This window comes from Camelus dromedarius, chromosome 17, assembly GCF_036321535.1.
Source record: "Camelus dromedarius isolate mCamDro1 chromosome 17, mCamDro1.pat, whole genome shotgun sequence".
Taxonomy (NCBI): domain Eukaryota; kingdom Metazoa; phylum Chordata; class Mammalia; order Artiodactyla; family Camelidae; genus Camelus; species Camelus dromedarius.
In genome coordinates this window covers 31,832,649-31,852,578 of record NC_087452.1, presented here as the reverse complement: position 1 = coordinate 31,852,578, position 19,930 = coordinate 31,832,649, and the positions used below count along the sequence as shown (strand labels likewise).

The 19,930-nt window shown below is 47.6% G+C and overlaps 1 protein-coding gene across 4 annotated transcripts; it reads left to right on the top strand.

The window, feature by feature from the left end:
• The first annotated feature begins 15 nt into the window (after positions 1-15).
• On the top strand, positions 16-19,551 carry GLYCTK (glycerate kinase). Of its 4 annotated transcripts, XM_064496477.1 has the most exons (7): positions 12,579-12,637; positions 13,565-13,680; positions 14,730-15,145; positions 15,389-15,540; positions 16,157-16,332; positions 16,651-17,130; positions 17,437-19,551. In XM_064496477.1, the coding sequence occupies exons 3-7, from the start codon at positions 14,769-14,771 to the stop codon at positions 17,515-17,517; spliced, it is 1,266 nt and encodes a 421-aa protein (XP_064352547.1). In that variant the 5' UTR covers positions 12,579-12,637; positions 13,565-13,680; positions 14,730-14,768; the 3' UTR covers positions 17,518-19,551. The 4 variants fall into 4 exon arrangements, with proteins under 4 accessions (XP_031326340.1, XP_064352547.1, XP_031326339.1 ...); XM_031470480.2 differs by lacking the exons at positions 12,579-12,637; positions 13,565-13,680 and adding exons at positions 16-307; positions 10,875-10,965 and having other exon boundaries at positions 16,651-19,551; XM_031470479.2 differs by having other exon boundaries at positions 16,651-19,551.
• Positions 19,552-19,930: the final 379 nt, after the last annotated feature.

The window sequence follows — 19,930 nt, the reverse complement described above, 5'->3', positions numbered from 1 at the left end:
GCGCGGCCGGCGGGGAGTGGAGTGGCAGAGTGGCCCGAGACTGCGATTCCCCGACCCGCTATGGGGCGGGAAGGTTGGCGAGTCCCACGTCCTTCCCCCGTGGGCCCTAAGGCCCCTGGTGCCCGGCAGTCGCGGGCCTTTGTGCGAGATTGTAACCCCCCTGGGAGACTCAGGCGCCCCGACTCCAGGCCGAGCGGGAGCAGATACTGCGGAGCTCGGCTACGCCCCAGGAGGCCTGTTCTGGGCATGAGTCGGTGAACCTCAGTGCTGGCGGACTTTGACCGTTGGTCCACTGCAGAGCTAACAGGTTTCAATTTATATACACTTTTTTTAAATTATTGAGGCGTAACATACAATAGGCTGCATAAATTTTAAGTGAATGAATTTTTTTTTTCATTTGAATATACGGTCTTGTGACCACCACCCAGAACTTTTCTTTAAGTCTTCTTTAGAAACTTTTAAATTGCTGGGTAATAAGTAAATGAAGTGCATAAAATGAACTAATTTTAGGGGGGAGGGTATAGCTCAGTGATAGAATGCGTGCTTAGCTAGCATGCACGAGGTCCTGGGTTCAAACCCGAGTACCTCCATTTAAATAAAAAAAAATACCTAATTACCTACCCCCCCAAAATGAACCAATTTTAAAATTCAGCTCCACTTGTTTTTATAAACACTCATCTTTAAATTTTAAAACGTATTTGCAACTCCAAAACTCGTAGTACCAATTACAAATAATTTTTTAAAGGGAAAATGATCTCCTTGATCTACAAAACACAGTATTAATTTCTCCCAATATCCTCCTCTTTATTCATATATCAACATAAAGTATAGATCCAAAACCATTTCCCCCCCTGCTTTGTATTGTACCTTACACGTTTTCCCATGTTACTTAAACCAGATTGTTGTTAGTGTTCTCAGTTGAGGTATAGTTTATGTACAGGAAAAATCAGCCTTTTTTATAGATAGCTTATGAGTTTTGACATCCATACACAGTTATGCAACCACTACATTCAAGATATAGAACAACTGCATTACCCTCTTTTTAGTCAAGGGGATTGTTTGGATGGTTCGTATTAGGGATTCTTTAACTTAAAAGGGAGGAAAGTTGATCCCTAACAAAGGAGAGCAATATTGGATCACAAAATTGATATCAGGGACCTTGGCTTTAACTTCCTATGAGGGTTCATAGATCTCTAATTTGTGCACAGCCCCTCAAAATTTTAACTGCCTGAGTCTCCAACAATGGAGCTAGAGGCCTGTTTATTTTGCTTCACTAAACTGGAGTGGCTGAAAGAGGAAGAAAAAGGAAGAGGAAAGACTGAAACATTTCCATCACTGATACCAGGAAGATATGTTATCCAAAGATCAGACATAACCTGGACAATGGTGAAAACAAAATAGAAACCCTGGGGCAGTTGAGGGCTTTCTGGAAAGAACTAGGGGTTGTGTCCCATCTGCAGGTAAAAGAAGAACCAGGATCGCTACACATAAAGAGAACTTGTTCTCTGAAAGGAGAGGGCAAGATCCTGGCTAAGACTGAGCTGCAGTTCCCTCCCAACAAAGAGCAGAGCTTCTGGCTACAATTTGTTCTGGGGTCTGGAAAAAGACTGAGTGGAATCTGAGTGGATGGCAACTTTCCAAACTGCAAAGCAGTGGAAGAAAAGCTCTCTGTGCCCCAGAGCACGCACTTCCCTGCAATTCCTGCTTTTCTATTTCACAGGCTAAAAAGGCTGATGTAGAGTCTCCTTTGAATGGTTAGATGGCAACAAAGATAGATCTGTTGCCATGTCCTAGAACTGTTGGGAAGTGAGTACACCCAGGGAGATACCATTTTTTGGTCCCTCTTAATCTACAGAAATAACCACAGAAACAGCCATAATCTGCTGAGTGTTGTAAGCCAAAAGAAATCTTTGCAGGGTATCTTTCAAGTTTTTTACTTCCTGTACCTTTTGCAAATTTTACTGTTAAGACGAAAGCTTCCTCCCAAGACTTGACTTCCTGAATTATTTTTGGAATGGAAAAAGTCATTTTTTCATATTTTAAGAGCGTCCTGAAATGGCTCAGGCTATTTCACATTCTCACTCTTTCACATTCCTAGCCTGGCTCCCTGCCCTGTTATAGTGGGGCTCCCCTGGCTTCTAGTCCAACAGTGCCTTACAGGCTGGACTTTAAAAAATGACCCAGAAAGGCTGGCTCCACTTAGGGGTGGACAGAGAGGAAAGCTGTAGTCAGAAGTGAATCAGATTGCCTTAAAGAGCATCAGAATTAAGTTTTTATTTTTCCTTTTCTTTTAATCATTATTTCAGTTATTTACAGACTTAGTTTTCATGCAAGCAAATACACATCCATTGCAGAAAAACTACAAAATACCAATAAGTAATGAAAAAAAAAGTGTCCAGAAGTAGCCACTATTACATTTGTTTTCATTATAGTAAAATATACATAATACACATTTTACCATTTTCACATAGAACTGTTAAGACTTGTCCCCCTGAAATATATTTTTAATTCGTTCATAATACAATATTATTTATAACCTACCTTCTTCATAGGATACTATGAACATCTTCCAGGTCAATAAATACAGGACTACACAATCATTTTGAATGGCTACATACTATTCTATTATGTGTTTGTAAAGTAACCTTTCAGGGGGAGGGTGTAGCTCAAGTGGTAGAGTGCATGCTTAGCATCCCCAAGGTCCTGGGTTCAGTCCCCAGTACCTCCTGTGAAAAAAAATAAATAAGTAAACCTAGTTATCTACCCCCCCAACAAGAAGTAAATATATAAAGCAACTCTGCTTCCCACTTTATCCAGAGCCCAGGCAAGGTCTAGCTCAATGTATTGTGTTAATTGAGTGAATGAATTTAGCCAGTGGATTCCAGATATTTGATTGGACCATTTTTTCCCATTTTCTCTCTCTCTCTCCCCTTTTTAAAGACTTAATTTTTGGAGCAATTGTAGGTTCACAGCAAAATAAAGAGGAAGGTACAGAGATTTCTATAGGCCCACGGCCTCTGCACATGCACAGGCTCCTCTATTATCAACGTGCCTCACCAGAGTGGTACATTTGTCACAATGGCTGATCCATTGATATACTATAATCACTGCTAAATCCATAGTTTGCATTAAGGTTCACTATTGGTTTTATACAGTCTATGGATTTAGGCAAATGTATAATGACATGTATCCATCATTATGGTACACAGAGTAATTTCACATCCCTAAAGATCCTCTGTGCTCTGCCTGTTCATCCCTCCCCAACTCCCAAACCCTGGCAACCACTGATCTTTTTACCATTTCCGTAGTTTTGCCTTTTACCAAATGTCATCTAGTTAGAATCATGCAGTATAAATATACTCTAAAAATTTTACTCATCCCAACACTTGGAATCAATCGCTAGTTGACAACATTACGCATGGAAAAAGTAAAGCATATCTAGCCCTAATAACAATTATTTTACATCCATGCACATTTTTATTTATACACATGATCTCACTTGATCCTCATAATGACCCTATGAGAGATGAAAATGGAGGCCAGGAGAGGCATTCCAGTAGCAAGTGGTAGACCATAGACTTGTCTGTAGATGACTATGTATATATATATTTAGGTGATCCCTAAATCCAGTATGACTGATGTCCTTATAAGAAGAGAAGACATATAGAAAGAAAATGGCCATGTGACAATGGAAGCAGAGATTGGTTTCTTGCCTATAGGTTTCAGAGAGAGCACAGTCCTGCGGAAAACTTGATTTTGGACTACTAGCCTCCAGAACTGTGAGTCAACAAAATTCTATTGTTGTAAGCCACCCAGTTCATGCAACTTTGTTATGGCAGTCCTAGGAAACTCACACAGGGTCTTTGTGATCTATACACCAACCATACAACTGTCCTATCTTGAGATCAGTTGTTATATGAAAAAACAGTTCTTTCTTAAGCTAGTTGGATAGGGTTTTTGTTTTGTTTTATTTCCCAGTTTTATTGAGATATAATTGATATACAACATTGTGTCAAGTTTAAGGTGTACAGTGTGATTATTTGATATGCTTATGTGTTGTGAAATGATTACTTAATAGAATTGGTATTGGACCACTTGTTAAATTTCTACATTTCATGCTGCAGGTTAAAGTGGCATCTGACTCGGGGTGGGTATAGCTCAGTGGTAGAGCACATGCTTAGCATGCATGATGTCCCTGGTTCAATCCCCAGTACCTCTATTAAAAAAAAAAAAAGTAGAACCTGACCTAAGCAATATATCTTCTTTCCAACACTAAGAGCTCCTTGAGGGTAGGGTATAGCTTGAATGGTAGAGTGCATGCTTAGCATCCACAGCATGCACGGGGTCCTGGGTTCATTCCCCAGTATCTCCTCCAAAAATAAATAAATAAACCTAATTACCTCCCCACCCCCCACAAAAAGGAAATTAAAAAAAAAAAGTTAAAAAAACAAAACTAAGATCTCCTTATGAATTTCAATTCTTTAAGGTAAATTTCTGAGTTAGAGTATTCGGTGGTACTTCCCTGGAGCTTGAATTAAGTTTGGGAGGAAAAAATTTCCCTTCTTCCCTTTGAGATTCATTGGCTGGTCCAATAATTAAATTGACATTAGACAGGTTAACAAGAGAAAAACAAATTTAATTATGGAAGTTGTACATCAGCCCCACAAAGAAAGACTCAAAGATAGTCAGGCAATTGAGGCTTATACATCATACTGAGCGAAGGAGAAGGGGATAGTGGTCTGGGGCTTTAAAGGGGAGGAAGACAATTCACAACAAGAGGAGAAGAACAAATGTTTCCCATGCCATGCAGATAAGTCTTCCTGATAGAGAAAATTATCTCTGGGAGTGGCTTTCTTCCTAGTACAGTCCCCCTATCTAAATTCTCTTAGGCAGTTAAGGGAGAGGTAAAAATCTTTTCCTGAGTCTGATGGGTCTTAATTGCCTTCAGCTCAAAACAAGCCACATGCCAAAGTGGCACATTTTGAGGTGGTGTATTCTGCCACCCCCTCCACTTCTCACACAAGCCTTCATAATATCTAGTCAGGTGACTCTCTTCTTTGGGAAGGCTGTGTGTGTGTGTGCGCGCGTGCGTGCACACGTGCTTGGAACACAATTGCAACCCATGGTAATTTTGTATAGCATGTTTCTATTATCATAGGCAGTTCACATATAACCCATATAACCACTTCTTCCCTGACACGTTCCTTGATTTGCTAAATGATGCTTCATTTCACTTACCACTGAGAGAAAATAAATATTCCATGATGGCCATGTGCAGAGGTAACTTTTTACATCAAATGGAAATTACAAATCTCTTCCATGGAGTTAAAGGCAACCTCAGCAATGGTTTTATTCATTGAAACCAATTCCATTGGTTTCTTGGTTTTTTCTTTGTTGTTTTCCTTCCTGATGATGAAATTAATATATGCTGCAAAGCATTTTAAAAGATTAAAACATTTTAATTCTTTTTTGTTTTTGCAAGGGAACCCGTGGCTGATTTCATATAATTCATGCAGCTTGTACCACCCCTGAATTAATGCTGATCCAGGGATCAGCCTGTGGAAGACTCAAATTATGGCCTTCAGCCACTGACTGAGCCAAGCCTAGGGTTTCTGGGCCTCTTGCTTACTTAAAGAACTCTCCTGGGCCAAGTGGCCAGGACATGCCTGTAGTAGCAGGGGGACTCAGACTTTCTCATTCCAGCCTCAGTCTTGCCCGGGAACCACAGTACCACCTCTGCCTCTCCCAGTGTAGAGTACTGGCTCTCCTGACAGCTGGAATTCCTTAGAAAGATCTTGAAACTTCAGAACTAGGGGGCCTGATTGAAAAGACAGCATCTTCCCCTAGTAGCAGGAACAACTACATAATTTGCAGACCCAGGACAAAATAAAAATACAAGCCAGACTCCTCAAAAAATTGTTAAGAATTGCAAGGTAGCAACATCAGAATATTCAGCCAAGTGTAGGACCCTTATGACCTTCGTTCCTTGTGTGACTGCACAGGTCACACACTCATGAAGCTGGCCCAGCCACAACTGTGAGCCTTTCTACGTGCACTTTAAACGTATTTATTTACTGCTTTTAACCCTATTTTAATGATGAAGACTCTGAGGTTCTGAGAGGTTAAGTAACTTTCCCAAGGTCACACAGCCAATAAGCATTAGAGTCTGGATTCACACTGGACTGGAAAGCTCCAGCTTTGTTTCCAGGGCAAGGGGTAGATAATCTTCACATTTAACAAAGTCCATTGTTGGTAAATAATGCCTTCTTGTTCTTGGAAGGAAGGGTTGGGATCTTCCCACATAAGCCTGGACTGCCCAGAGCCAGGAAGAACTGCTTAAAGCCATACAGCCTCTGCTTCTAAAACTATAGAACTGTTTGAAAAGGCTTAAAAACCCTTTCTGCCGATCCAACCAACACTGCTTTAGCAGCCCTCATCAGTTAAAGTTGAGCTGCTTCCTGGGGCTTGTTTATATTCACCCCAACCCCTCCTTCCAAGAAAAATAGCTTTAGGGTGTTTTATAGACTTTACTTAAGACAGTTCCACTCTAGTCTTTTCCAGACTGCCTGACCCTCTCCCTCCAAGAGTGAGCAACTCTTCACTTTCCTGTTCTAGAACTCTGGATCCCCCAGAGCACCCTGCCTTGGGCCTGCTCTGGAGAAGTGCTCAGCGTGGCAATGACAAAGGCAGGGTGAGGAGAGCGGAGGCGAGATGGAAGAGCAGGCTCCTAAAAGCTCTTTGCGGGGGTGGGTGAGTAATAGCTCAATGGTAAAGCCCGTGCTTAGCATGCCCAGAGGCCTGGATTCTATCCTCAGTACCTCCATTTAAAAAGTAAAAAATAAAAGCGCACTGCAGAGCCGACCCTGGCAGCCCCCAAGAGAGCTCTTCCACTCCTTGGTGCAAACTCTGTGAGGCATTAAGGGCTGAATGGTCAGGAAGAGGGGGCTGAGCACCAAGGTCCAGGATGTCAAGGACAAATGGAGGGAGGCCACAGAGACCAGGAGTGCCCTGTCTGGGAAGGGAGCTGTCTCCAGTTTGGAGGTGATGACTGACACCATCTGACTATCTTAGGTTTTGCATAAAAAAAAAATCACTGCTTTATTTTCATAGTCACTGTTTTTATTTTTGGTTCTAAATCAGTATTACGTTTCCTGCTGGTCCTGAATTCTTACTATCATTTGTATCTGTCCAGTCACAATTAAAATACAGTAAAGGAAGGGGACCCCAGAAGACACATGAACTGATGGAATAAAAATTTGCTCCACCTCTGAAATCCAAGACTAACGCAAAAAAATTTCTCCTTGTGAAAGCTGCTTTCTGCTTTGTGCTCCTGCTTTGTGGTATTGATTAGTGCACAAGACTCTCCTGAGTTTTTGAATACAAATAGCAAAATGATCTTGATCTCTTCAATATTGTTATATACTTATTGACTGAAAAAAAAACATGCAACCTAAAAGTTGAGAATTATATTGTATGCAGTGGACATACTGAGGACTTAATCTCGGGAAACAGGCTCTCAGGTACCTCGGAGGGGCTGTTGTAAAGAGGTAAGGGAGGAGTTTATGCAAAAACAAACAAACCCCCCAAATAATCAAGCATCAAAAGATTATGGTTAATTAAAGAAAACTAGACATCTCAAGTTAATGAATGTAGCACTTTTCTATGTTTGGAAAGATGCAAGAATCTGGGCTCATTGAAATCATTCCTTTGATATGCACCTTAACTGTCTAGGCCAGTATCCCGTCCCCACCTCCATCTCTTCTGGGTGCACAGTGTGGGGTGTGGTGGGGGGGTTGGCTGCAATGGCTGACAGTTTGATGGTTGCAACATCCTTTGTTTACTGATATGGCAAGCGACATTCTTTGTCCACATACCTTATGAAAAAATGTGCAAGGGTGGACAGTGGGTAACCTGAAGTGTGTTGGTATATCTGGCAAGTTGAATGCCAATGAGAACTAACATTTTCCAGATGATCTGACATCAGCAAGAGTAGGTCAAACTTCTGAGATGCAAGTTTTGATTTCTGAAACTAAGTTTCAATAGGATAAAGTGAGCATATCAACCAGGATAGGCTAGGTTAGGGTGCAATAACTCAAACCCCATATCTTAGTGGCTTTAAACATCAAAGGTTTTTTTTCCAGTTTCAGTACAAGTTCTTTGTGGTTTGGCAGGGTGGCTCGTCCCATCAGAGTCACTCAGGTCTCAGGGTGGCAAAGAAGTCACCATCTTGAATGTTGCCAGTTTTCCGGTCCAAGGGAAAAAATGCTCAGGAAGGTCTTACTTGGGCAATGAAGTACCCAGAAATGACCCACAGCACTTCCACGACACTGTTAACCACCACCACGTTTTAAGGTTGGAGGACAACAGGACAAATGTCAATAGAGGAGCAGGTACTTTAGAGGTATGACTGCTGGCTCTGCTGTGCTGACAACAGGGACGAACACCTCAAATTTCTGCAGGCATTTGAAACCTCAAATGACAGCACATTATCTGTGATCAGGTTCCTCAAGAAGCAGGATTTATTAACAGCAAAGCTCCAGGTCAGAAAGCCCAAGATTGAGCACTAGTCTCCAAATTTGCACCATTCACTATCCCTGGTGACCCTCTTGAGCTTGTGTGTGGTGGGGGAAGATTTCAGACTTACAGGGACCAACTACTTTATCCATGATGAAGTCAAGATATTCAGCACCATTACTGGGGATGGGGGCCATTATTACCAACTTTCCCTGGTCACTGACTGCTCAACATCAGCCAAGAATGACCTCCTCCTCTGCTCTAAAAGGAAACATTTAAGTGAAAGCTTAACCTGAAGGAATCAATTTAGTAAACCCTCTTCCAACAGAGTATAACTAATATACCCCAATCCATAGCCTTCTCTCCTTCAGCCTGCTTGAATAATGAGGAAGGCTGAAATTCTACTTAAATGGCCTTTTCAATAGTCTTTTTAGTCATAAAATAGTCATGCTACGAAAGGTAGCATGTATGTAGCCTTAATAATATTAGAATTTATATTATTTTTTAACATCTGTTTAGAAGTACTATAACTTATTTGTATAAATTCTGTTATCAATGGATGTTGAGATTGCTTTATAGTCATAAACTCTCTGGGCTGAATATCTCTTCATGTCTATCAAAGGGGATCAGAATATGCCACCCCTAGTGGGGAGGGTATGGCTCAGTGGTAGAGTGAGTTCTTAGCATGAACGAGGTCCTGGGTTCAATCCCCAGTACCTTTATTAAAAAAATAAATATATAAATAAAATTACCTGCCTGAAATTTTTCAAATTAAAAAAAAAAAAAAAAGAATGTGCCACTTCTAAACATGCCACTTTGGCATAAGGATCATTCTGAGCTGAAGGAATATGAGAGACAGCAGATGCAGGAAGGGGTCCCTGCCCTTCTCCTTTCTACTGAAAAGCAGGACATTCATTTCTTGTGAGTGTATGGAGTAAGGGCTTGTGTGCCTGTGGGGCAGAAAGCCCAACTCTGACAGAAGGTGTTTGCAGCAAAGTAAGGGTTTATTTGCAGGGTACCAAGCATAGGAATGGGAGTCAGGTCTCAGATTCACTCCAACTTGGTCTTTGAGTTGGGGGTGTTTTTCAAGGGAAAGAACAAAGAAGCTGGGATTAATCATCCTCTTGGGACGTAAATGTGGCGTTTCTTAATTGTAGATTCCAGAGTCAGGATGTCTCCGGTTTATGATTCTCTAGTCAGGTGGTCCATGGCTCAGGGTCCTGTTCACTCATCTTGCCCTGGAGAAACAACCTGAGTTTGCAAGGCAATGATAATATCTACAATGGCAGTTTGAGTACATCAATAATGTTCTCAACAGCAGCCATTTTAGCCATCAAACTTTGGTTGATTAGTGTTCAGTTAGCAAAGATTGTGGTCAAAGGGGACAAGAAAAGGAATAAAGTTTTGGATAGAGAGATTAATCATTAACTGGGTAAGGGAATTCAGTTTTGGGGGGGCTTTTTTTCATGAGAAAGACACCTTCCCCATACCAGGAGACGGGGAGCCAAGGCTGAGATGAATCTCTACAAACAAATATTACTACAGCAATCCTTATCTCCCATTAGTTTCCCCATTTATTTACTTTCCCACAATTTACTGCCCTGAGAAGTTCAAACTTCTTTTGTCACATCTCCAAAATTTATCACTCTTTGTTTTAAAAATAGTATATAAACTCTCAGACTTAATCATTTCTTTGGGGTTTTGACTTCATTTCTGGGAGACCCTTCCTATTCACATGAAATAAACCTTATTTTCTTGTTAATTGATCATTTGTCAGTTTAATTTGTAGGGTCTCAGTCAATGAACCTAAGAGAATAGAAGAAAAAGGATTTTCCTCCCTTACACCATCTTTGTCCACATAACTAATTATTTCCTTAGACTGAAATTGCCTGTCACATTTTGACATTGATACTTATTGCCAAAGTACACTTAAGACTGTAAACATATCATGCCTGTCAGGGGACAAGGCGGGACAGTATCATGGGAGGTAAGAGAATTTACCAAAGACGAAGGAGGAGCATAGTAAAGAAGTTTATTAGGTTACACTGTCCTAGACAAGAGCGGGCCACACAGAGGAGAGGACCCTGCATGAACTCTGAGGTCTTTTATAGGGGGGAGGAGTTGGTGACCACAATGGGCTGGGGACTGCGTGATCAGCTTGCGCATAAATTTTTGATTGTTTGTAGATGAGGTAAGAAGTTAAGGGGCCATGAAGGGACAGTGGGGTTTATGATTCTAGTAAGGTGGAGACGTGGGCTGAAACAAATCAGCCTGAGCTATTGTGAGATTAGGCATTACCTAGGGCTATTAGTTTGTTAGGGCAAACATTCCCAGTAAAGAATGTACTTTATCTGTTGAAGGATTGCAGGCAGACATCTGAGAGCCCAGGAATGGAGGTTGTTGCACTTTGAAGGATGCCAGTTGGCCCTTCTATCAATGCCTACTATCAAGGTATGTATAAGTATTTTGATGAGCATTAATTGTTTTTTTAGACCCAAATCCCACTGCTCTGTGAAGCCTTCTACTTTCACTCACCATCATCTCTTTCCCTTTTGAAAAATCCTTTCTACCTACCATCTGCAGCACTTTGCAGCTGAGCATTTCACTGTTCTCTTATTAATTCATTAAACAAACAAATTCCACCTTGTATTTGTGCCTGGTCCTATGCAAGGCAGTGGAAATACAAATATTAATTAGACCAAGTTACCACCTTCCAGGATCTCATAGTCCAGTGGGCATTTAAACCTTGTTGTTAACTGCATCTTGTGAGTGAGTAGCTGTAGGGTGGGATGGGGGTTAAAAAAAATGGATATAATCAGTCTCCTGCTAACAGTCTGAAAGGACAGCACTGGCACAGTAAATAGTGTCTGTTTATAAGCCTCTGGGACTAAATAACGAGAGGTGCTTAAATTTACACCACACCCCGCTCCCCCCACCCCCAGCAGTGTGGGAATGTAATTACAAAAGCAGAGTAAGTTTCCCAACTAAAAGTAACCACCTCTTACTCATCCCAGCAGCTAGAACATTTGACCCACATAGGATGCACTCAGGAAATGCCTGTTGAATGTTGGAGAAATTAATAAATATGCATGGATGGATGCATGAAGACAGCTTTCTATAAGTAGGGAAAAACTGAAATTTTATGTAGTTACAATCTCTCTACACCTAAAGAGGGCAGATCCTCCTGAAGTTTCCTTGGTTTTGATGATGGGATGGGGAAGCGTTTTGGACGAGCTGATAGGGAACAGAAGGTCCTATATTATAAAGTGAAAGAAAAATACAGGAGACTGCTAGGAAGAGGGGAGCGGGAGCTCCTAACAAGAGCAGGGCGTGGTTTTGAGTCTTATGGAGAGATGTGGAATCTAGTAAAGGGAGTGGGTGGGAAGAAATATATTTTTAGATTTTTAGAAAGTCTGCTGTGTTATTAGTGATATTACTCCCTCCGCCATATCCCCAAGAAAACATCAGTAGAAACAATGTACTCTTCTGTGTCTTTGAGTCTGGTCAGGACTTGCCTTTTGAATGTGGTTAGGCATCAGCTGGGCTCATGGTGAAAGCGGGGACAGTGTGGGAAGTACGGGGTCATTAGAGGTTACACGCAGCTAGTGTGTTGGAGAATCACGGACTATATCTCTCTTGCTGACTCAGAGTTGTGATTTGGTCGCCCAAAGGGGAAGGAGGGGAACACCAGTGAGTTCTGGGATTACAGCGGTGAGGAGGGCCGGGGATAACTTAATCTGGCTCCAGGAGGGGTGGGTTGTGGGGAAATACGGATCCTCAGCCCGCTTAGTCCAGTGCCTAGCACCTAACTAGGAGGTCAGAATATATTTGCTGACTGACTGGACCGTACAGAATAAAGAAGAGGATGCATTAGAGCAATCGGTGAGGCGAGGATTATCATTCCCTTCTAGAGATGTAGACACTGAGGCCTGGAGGTGGCCCTACCCAGTTCTCTCGGCAGTCAGGGCGGAGCCAATGCCCTCGTCCCACCTCCCGCTCCCCACTGCAGCTCGCTCGGGTCGCCCCAGCCACACCCACCCACCCACTTCCGGGTTCCACCCCGCCCACCCGCGAGTACTTCCGGTCTCCGGGGCGGGAAGCCGCGGCCCGGAGTCGTAAGGCGGTAAGTCAGCACCGCGACGGCCTCTGGAAGCAATGGGCCTGGCCACGGCGGGCCAAGGTGGCAGAGGGCCCTTATTTCTAGGGTCACCACCAAATATTACGCGGCACCCATTTCCCCAACGAAGGCCTGAGGCCCCGGCCCAGGGTGACGTCACTTCCGAGGCTGGGCGGGCAGGCGAAGTTAGGAAAGGGCTCCAGCCCCGCTTGGTGGCGGGGCGGAGTGAAGGCGGGTCTTCTCAGAATTTCTGGCTTTCGCGCCGGAGCTCTTGGGAATTTAGGAGAGATGGTGTTACAAGTAAATTTGCTGGATATAGCAAGTAAAAATACAGGGCGTCCAGTTAAATCTGAATTTCAGATAAAAAACAATTTTTTAGTATAGGTATGTCGTAAATATTTACGGAACATACTTACATTGTAAAATTCCTCGTTTATCTGAAATTCAAATTTAACTGGACGTCCTGTATTTTATCTGGCTGTGTTAGGCTTGGGCGCCCCCTGCCTTGGGCTCTGATATCCATTAGCAACGCTGGAATCCTCTAGGCCTTTATTCGTAAGGGAAACAGGTAAAAAGTTCGCCCAGGCTGTCAAAATCAGCTCTTGCTAGATACTAAGACGCTTTTAGCTTCAAGCCTAATAGGCCAGCCCCTGGGGCCTGTGGCCACAGCTGGGCACATTTTGAGCCCCCTTGGCGGCGCCCTCTGTATTCACTTTCACAGCTGGAGTTGGGCACAGTTGGATTTCTCGTATGAGAAAGCTGAGCTTGCAGGCTAAGTGACTGAAGGCTAGAAGTTGCCAGGGTTTTTTGAGTGTGGGAAAAAGTGACGCTTGGGGTCCAGGTTTTCAGTGTTAACTAGTGGCGCTTCAGAGAGCTGAGGGATGTCAAGGGGCAAGTACTAGTCTTAATCTCATCTTGCCTCTCCTTTTGCAGATGAGGCCCAGTGAGAGGAATGGAGCTGTCCCTGTGGTCGATTTGGAGCCTGATTCCCATCCTCTGTCCCCTGCTCTGTCCACACTTGCTAATGCAGCCAGCTGGCAGCATTTATGGTGGGCATTATTAAAGTAATGCCTTTCTAGAGATGAACTCTTTGGGGCTTTATTGCCCCTAAACTCTACAGTCTCTTGACCTTCACTTCAAGTCTTCTTTAGCTTTTATCCTGTCCAGTGATTATTTGGCAAATGATTATTTGAAAATGATTATTTGGCATCACCTGTGGGAGCCTGACCTTTGTCTGCTCCAGCCACTTGGCTCTCTCACCCACGTGGATAGTATGACCCAAGACTTGTTATGTCAGAGCCAGAAGGCATGTTCTTGGCAGGGCTGGGTCTGGCTGTGTAGGTGGAAGTCTGTCCTGCAGATTGGGACTTCAACAAGATTCTGCTATGCGCCAGACTTTGCTGCCACTTCTGATTTGAACCTGAACCTCTTGCTGGACTGGCCCTGAGTGCTGGGATTCTTAGGCTGTATGTCCTGAGGATCTGCTTTGGGCCTGCCTGTCAGTGTCCTTGCAAACCTACAGCCTCCCTATACAGACCTATCCTTCCCAGGCTCCCAACCCAGTCTCATGAGCTAATGAAATAGAGCAGGCTGGAGGTCACTGACTAGGCTTGGGGTCAGTTGGTGGGACAGCTGGCAGCCTCCTAGCAACAGAATTGGTAAAGAGGCAAGGAAGGAGTATCAGAAAGGGGCATTGCCTTGGATGAGTGCTCAGAAGTACAGTGGGTGGGAAAGGGGAGGGGTGGGAGACTATTGGTAGTAATTGCTCCCTCTGTGAATGATTAACTCTCAGCCAAAGTGGGTGACCTAGGAGGAGGGCTCAGCTAACAGAACCTTTGGATTCAGGGCAGAGTGTCCAGAGGGCTGGCGTGTGGCCTGCAGAAGAGGAGGATGTGGTTGGGTGGCAGGCCTGGGCTCTGAAGACTGGAGTGAGATCAGGCAGCTGTGGGCCTTAGGACATCTTCTTAGACTGGCAGATGGCCTATTCTTGCAGCAGCAGCTGTGGGGTCCACTGGCCCTGAGTCCTCAGAGCTGTGGCTGCAGGGAGCCTCCTGTCTCTGGCCTTGCAACGATCTCACTGGTGCTTTCTCTCCCCTAGGCAGCCATGGATGCTGGGTGGTGCTGACAGCATTGGGGCATGGCTACAGCCCTACAGATCCTGCGTCACTTGGCCCAAGCCCCGTTGCGCCTGCTCCTCTGGAGGGGCCCGTTGGCCAGGCTGGCCAGTAGCATGGCCCTGGCAGAGCAGGTGCGGCAGCTGTTTGAGAGCACTGTGCATGCTATGCTGCCGGGCCCCCTGTTGCAGCGGGCGCTGTCCTTGGACCCTGATACTGGGCAGCTGAAGGTGCGGGACCGGAGCTTTCAGCTGCAGCAAAACCTCTACCTGGTGGGCTTTGGCAAGGCTGTGCTGGGCATGGCAGCTGCAGCTGAGGAGCTACTGGGCCAGCACCTCGTGCAGGGCGTGATCAGCGTTCCCAAGGGGATCCGTGCTGCCATGGAGTGTGCTGGCAAGCAGTAAGGAGCCTGGGGGGGCTGCTCCCCACTGTCCATCTGGGGGGGGGGGGAACCTGGGCCTGGCTCAGGCTGGGTCCGGGCTTCCCTCCTTCACCAGTTTCCCTTTTCTTCTGAGTCTGGCCTGGCTCCTGGGTGGGTGTCACTGGGCCTCCTTGTTCATGTCTCCTTTACTTGTACATCTGGGAAATCAGGTGGGAGGGTGAGCCCACCCCATTTCTTGTTCTCTCTTCTCTCTCCCCTCAGGGAGATGCTGTTGAAGCCACACAGCCGCATCCAGGTATTTGAGGGTGCAGAGGGCAACCTGCCAGACCGAGATGCGCTGCGGGCGGCGCTGGCCATCCGGCAGCTGGCTGAAGGTCTCACAGCTGATGACCTGCTGCTTGTGCTCATCTCAGGTGTGGGTGCCAGATTGGCTCAGGAAAGTTTGGAGGGGTTCCACATGTCAGGTCAGCAAGAAATTATTGGTCTGAGCCCCCAACATTACAGAGCAAGGGAGGTCATAAGGAGTCTGGATGCCTGAGTCCTGGATGGCCCTGGGCCAGTTGTCTGGCCTCCCCTGAGCTGTGGGGGTCCTCCCTTTGACCTTGTCAGGTAACTGTGAGAGGATGCATAGGGAGCACCTCACTCAGGGCCTTGCAGGGAAAGTGTGTATGCTGTTACTGTTGTCTGCACCATTGTCACCTGGGGCTAGAACCCCAGACTCCAGCTCCCTCAGAGCCTCCTCTCTGTCCCTCCGCTGACTCCTCCTGGTCTTCCCCCTATTCTAAGTCCTAAAGGAATAGTTCTTCCAGTGTCTGCTGGGATACGGGCTATCCCAAGGCAGGGGACAACCTCAGGTGCCCAGGTTGTGGTGACTGTGCGCGCATTCACTGTATGTCCACACGGGGGCACCCTAACCACACCTTTCTAGCCTCCGTTTCCCTAATGTGGGCAATGTCTGTTTGCTTCCCTGGGTGGAGACGTCCTTTGCCATCCCATCCCCTCTGCCTGACATCTTCACTGTCTCTGCAGGTGGGGGTTCGGCTCTGTTGCCTGCCCCCATCCCACCAGTCACACTGGAGGAGAAGCAGACACTAACCAAGCTGCTGGCGGCCCGTGGAGCCACCATCCAGGAGCTAAACACCATTCGGAAGGCCCTGTCCCAGCTCAAGGGTGGGGGGCTGGCTCAAGCCGCTTACCCTGCCCAGGTATGTGGGTTTCTTCTTCCCCAGACAGCCCTGGGCTGGTAGAGCCAGGCCCACATGTGCCAGGGAGATGAAAGCCTAGAACAGCATACAGATCTCGTATGGGAGTCCATAGGGCCAGCTGGGGGTGTTGGGGACCTCAGAGAGGGGGAAGGGGAGTCCACATGGCAAGTTCTGCACATCCACTTGAGAGGGGTTAGAAGTGGGTGAGGAAATGCATGGAGTGGCGTGAGGATGTGTGGATCGGAAGCAGTTTGTACTCGTGGGCTCTGGGGCAAGGACCAGGTGGGACCGAGCCTTGCCTCTGCGACCCTTCTCCAGGTGGTGAGCCTGATTCTGTCAGACGTGGTGGGGGACCCTGTGGAGGTGATTGCCAGCGGCCCCACTGTGGCCAGTGTCCACAACGTGCAAGATTGTCTGTACATCCTTAACCGCTACGGCCTTCGTGCTGCCCTGCCACGTTCCGTGAAGACTGTGCTGGCTCAGGCTGACTCTGACCCCCACAGGCCACACACCTGTGGTCATGTACTCAATGTGATCATTGGCTCCAATGCACTGGCGCTGGCTGAGGCTCAGAAGCAGGCTGAGGCCCTGGGATACAGGGCTGTGGTGCTGAGCACAGCCATACAGGGCGACGTGAAAAGTGTAGCCCAGTTCTATGGGCTGCTGGCCCGAGTGGCTGGAGCCCGCCTCACCCAGCATGGGGCTGGAGCCTCTGTGAAAGAGGATGAACAACTCCAGGAGCTGGCGGCCCAGCTCCAGCTCCCAGACCTGCAGCTGAAGGGGGCTCTGGAGGCTGTGGTATGTGCTCAGGGCCCAGTCTGCCTGCTGGCTGGTGGCGAGCCCACAGTGCAGTTGGAGGGCTCAGGCAGGGGTGGCCGGAACCAGGAACTGGCCCTGCGTGTTGGAGCAGAGCTGGGACGATGGCCGCTGGGGCCTGTTGATGTGCTGTTTTTGAGTGGTGGCACTGATGGGCAGGATGGGCCCACAGCGGCAGCCGGGGCCTGGGTCAGGCCTGAGCTTGCTAGCCAGGCCGCCACTGAGGGTCTAGATGTGGCTGCCTTCCTAGCCCACAATGACTCACATACCTTCTTCTGCCGCTTCCAGGGTGGGGCGCACCTGCTGCACACAGGACTGACTGGCACCAATGTCATGGACGTCCACTTCCTGTTTCTGTGGCCATGGTGACGGCATGGGTCATGTTTTGGGAGTCTAGAGGGGGCATACAGGGCAGCATCCTGGGGCAGAGTGGGGTTGGTCCCCAGGGCCTCACCAGCCTTAGGGTCTCTCTTCTCCTTGGGCCTGGCTACTTGGTTGGCCCTCATACCTCCCAAACAGAGCCTCTGCTTGTGTCCAGTTCCTCAACCTGGCAGGCAGATGTGGGCCCTCTCCCACCCCTACTTTCAGCCATGGCAGCAGGTACCCCAGAGGATCAGGATGAGCCCCTGGGCCAATTTGGTGTTCCCAGTCTTCTCTCCCAGGCAGCTCCTCTGCTGAGCTCCTAAGCCTGTTTCATCTGTGGGGTGAAGAGGATTGAAAATAAAAAGGACCACACTGTGGGTTCTCAGTGCATCTTCCCTCAAAGAGAAGACTAGTGAGCTGCAGGGAAGGGGAGTGGGGTCCGGCAGCAGCCCCATCACCAGGGCCCCACAGGAGTTCCCTATGCCCTTCTCTGCAGGGCACACCTTTGTTTCTTTTAAATAAGAGCCTGGGAGGGTTGGGCCTGGATCTGGACATGATTGATGTGGGTGAGCAGAGAGCCCAGGAAGGACGGCCTAGGGCCTACACTCCGTGGGGTCCGGGAGGGACTGGCCACCCATCTAACTGTTACTCTCCCCTGTGACACACCTGCCGTGATCTCTCCAATCTCTGTCGTATGCCTCACTGGGTACATGCTTACTGCCTGCCACCAACAATGTCCCTCTCTTCTGTCTCTGGACAACCCTGAGCCATAGACTGTACCTTCTTTGCTTGAGCTCCCCCCTGTTTTTCCACACAGGACACTGGGTCTTGTTTCCTTTTCCCAGGCTGAATGCTCCCAGGTCCTTCAGCCATTTCTCTGGGATACAGTCCAGTTCCTGCTGCCAGTCTGCGGTGGGGGTCCCCAGTGCTGGGGTGGTGGGTTAGGGCAGTGTTGGGGTCTATCAGCCTCTCCCCTCTCCCCTGTTAGCTGGCTAGGGAGAGGCCAGTGGGGAGGGGAACCACAGATGAGGGACTCCCTTGGCCAGGCTAGCAGCCTGAGCTGGGAGAGGGAGGGGCCGCTGTCTTGGTTCTCCTTGGGCTCCTTGCTCAATGTCCGAGCCCTCCGCTGGCTGCCCCCGCCGTGCGCCACGGCTCCAATCCCTATATGAGTGAGCAGTAGAATCACATAGGAATAAAAAGCCATAGAGAACAGCGAGGCCTGGGGCTGCTCCTGCTGGCCCACTCTTCCACCCAAGCCGTGCCCTCTTCTCTGAGAGTGTGAGAGGCCCTGGACCAGGGCTGGCAGGCCTTGCCCCTGGGAAGAGTCCCTTCTCCACTCAGGCTCTGAACAGTGCAGCTTACAGGTGGTTCCTGGTGGGCTGGGGATGGGAAGGAAGGTGAGCAGGGTGAACTGGGCTCTGGGGTTCAGGGATGTTCAGGAAAGGGGGATTTGTACCTCTCTGTGATGCAGGGGCTCCACTTCCTCTCCTTCTGTCCTGGCAGGGGGTGTGGGAGGGGTCATAGTCCTAGGGATCCTGTCCCCATATGGCTGTGCCTGTGCCCTGGTGCTCCTCTGGCAGTCTCTAGATATGCCCTGTCCCTGCTTCAGTCCTTGCCCTCGGGACCTGAGTATTAGCACTGGGTGTCAAGTTGCCAGCAAGAGCAGGATAGTTGGGCCAGGGCTGTGGCCGAGGACCCATCTGCCGTGTCCCCAGTGTGTGCCTGTGTGTGTGGTGGCACTTGAGCACGCAGGTGTGTGTGGGCATACTGGGAGGGGGGTGCATAGACCCTCAGCACGGGGGCTGTGCTGCTCCCTGTGCACCTGGCTCCTTTTATGCCCGCTGAGGGGTTGAGTGTGTGGGTCTTGCTGGAGGCTCCTGTGCCACCTTGGCCCCTGCCCTGTGCCTCTTGTTTGTGGGGTCTGGGAGGCAAGAGGCTGGATTGGGCCTAACCCATTAGACTTGCTCATTTGGTAACCCCAAGGTGAGAAAGCATATATTTGGCTGCAGTCTAGATAAAGCCTATGTGGTGAGTGTTTAATAGGACTTATTATTTGCTCCGTCAGTGTCAACTATGGGTCATGATAATTGCTCTCATCCCATGGCTCCTGGCTTCTGTCTCTCCCGGCTCTGGTTCCTGCTGCCCTCACACCCACTTCGTCTCCATCCCCAGAAGCTTTCCCTGGCGTGGGGGAGGCTTTCACCAATTAGGGTGCCTGCCCCAAACTGCTGCTGCCTACACAGGCCCTTCCATTCTCTGTGCTTGGTGTGAATTGAGAGCAGCTGGGCAGTGGGCCTGGCCAGCCCTTAGGTGTCTGCTAATCCCAAACCCTTTGTTTGATAGTTGGTGAAACAGAGAGAGAAGGTGGCTTGTCTGGGGCTGCACAGCAAGTCTGCCACAGAGCCAGAATGAGAACCTG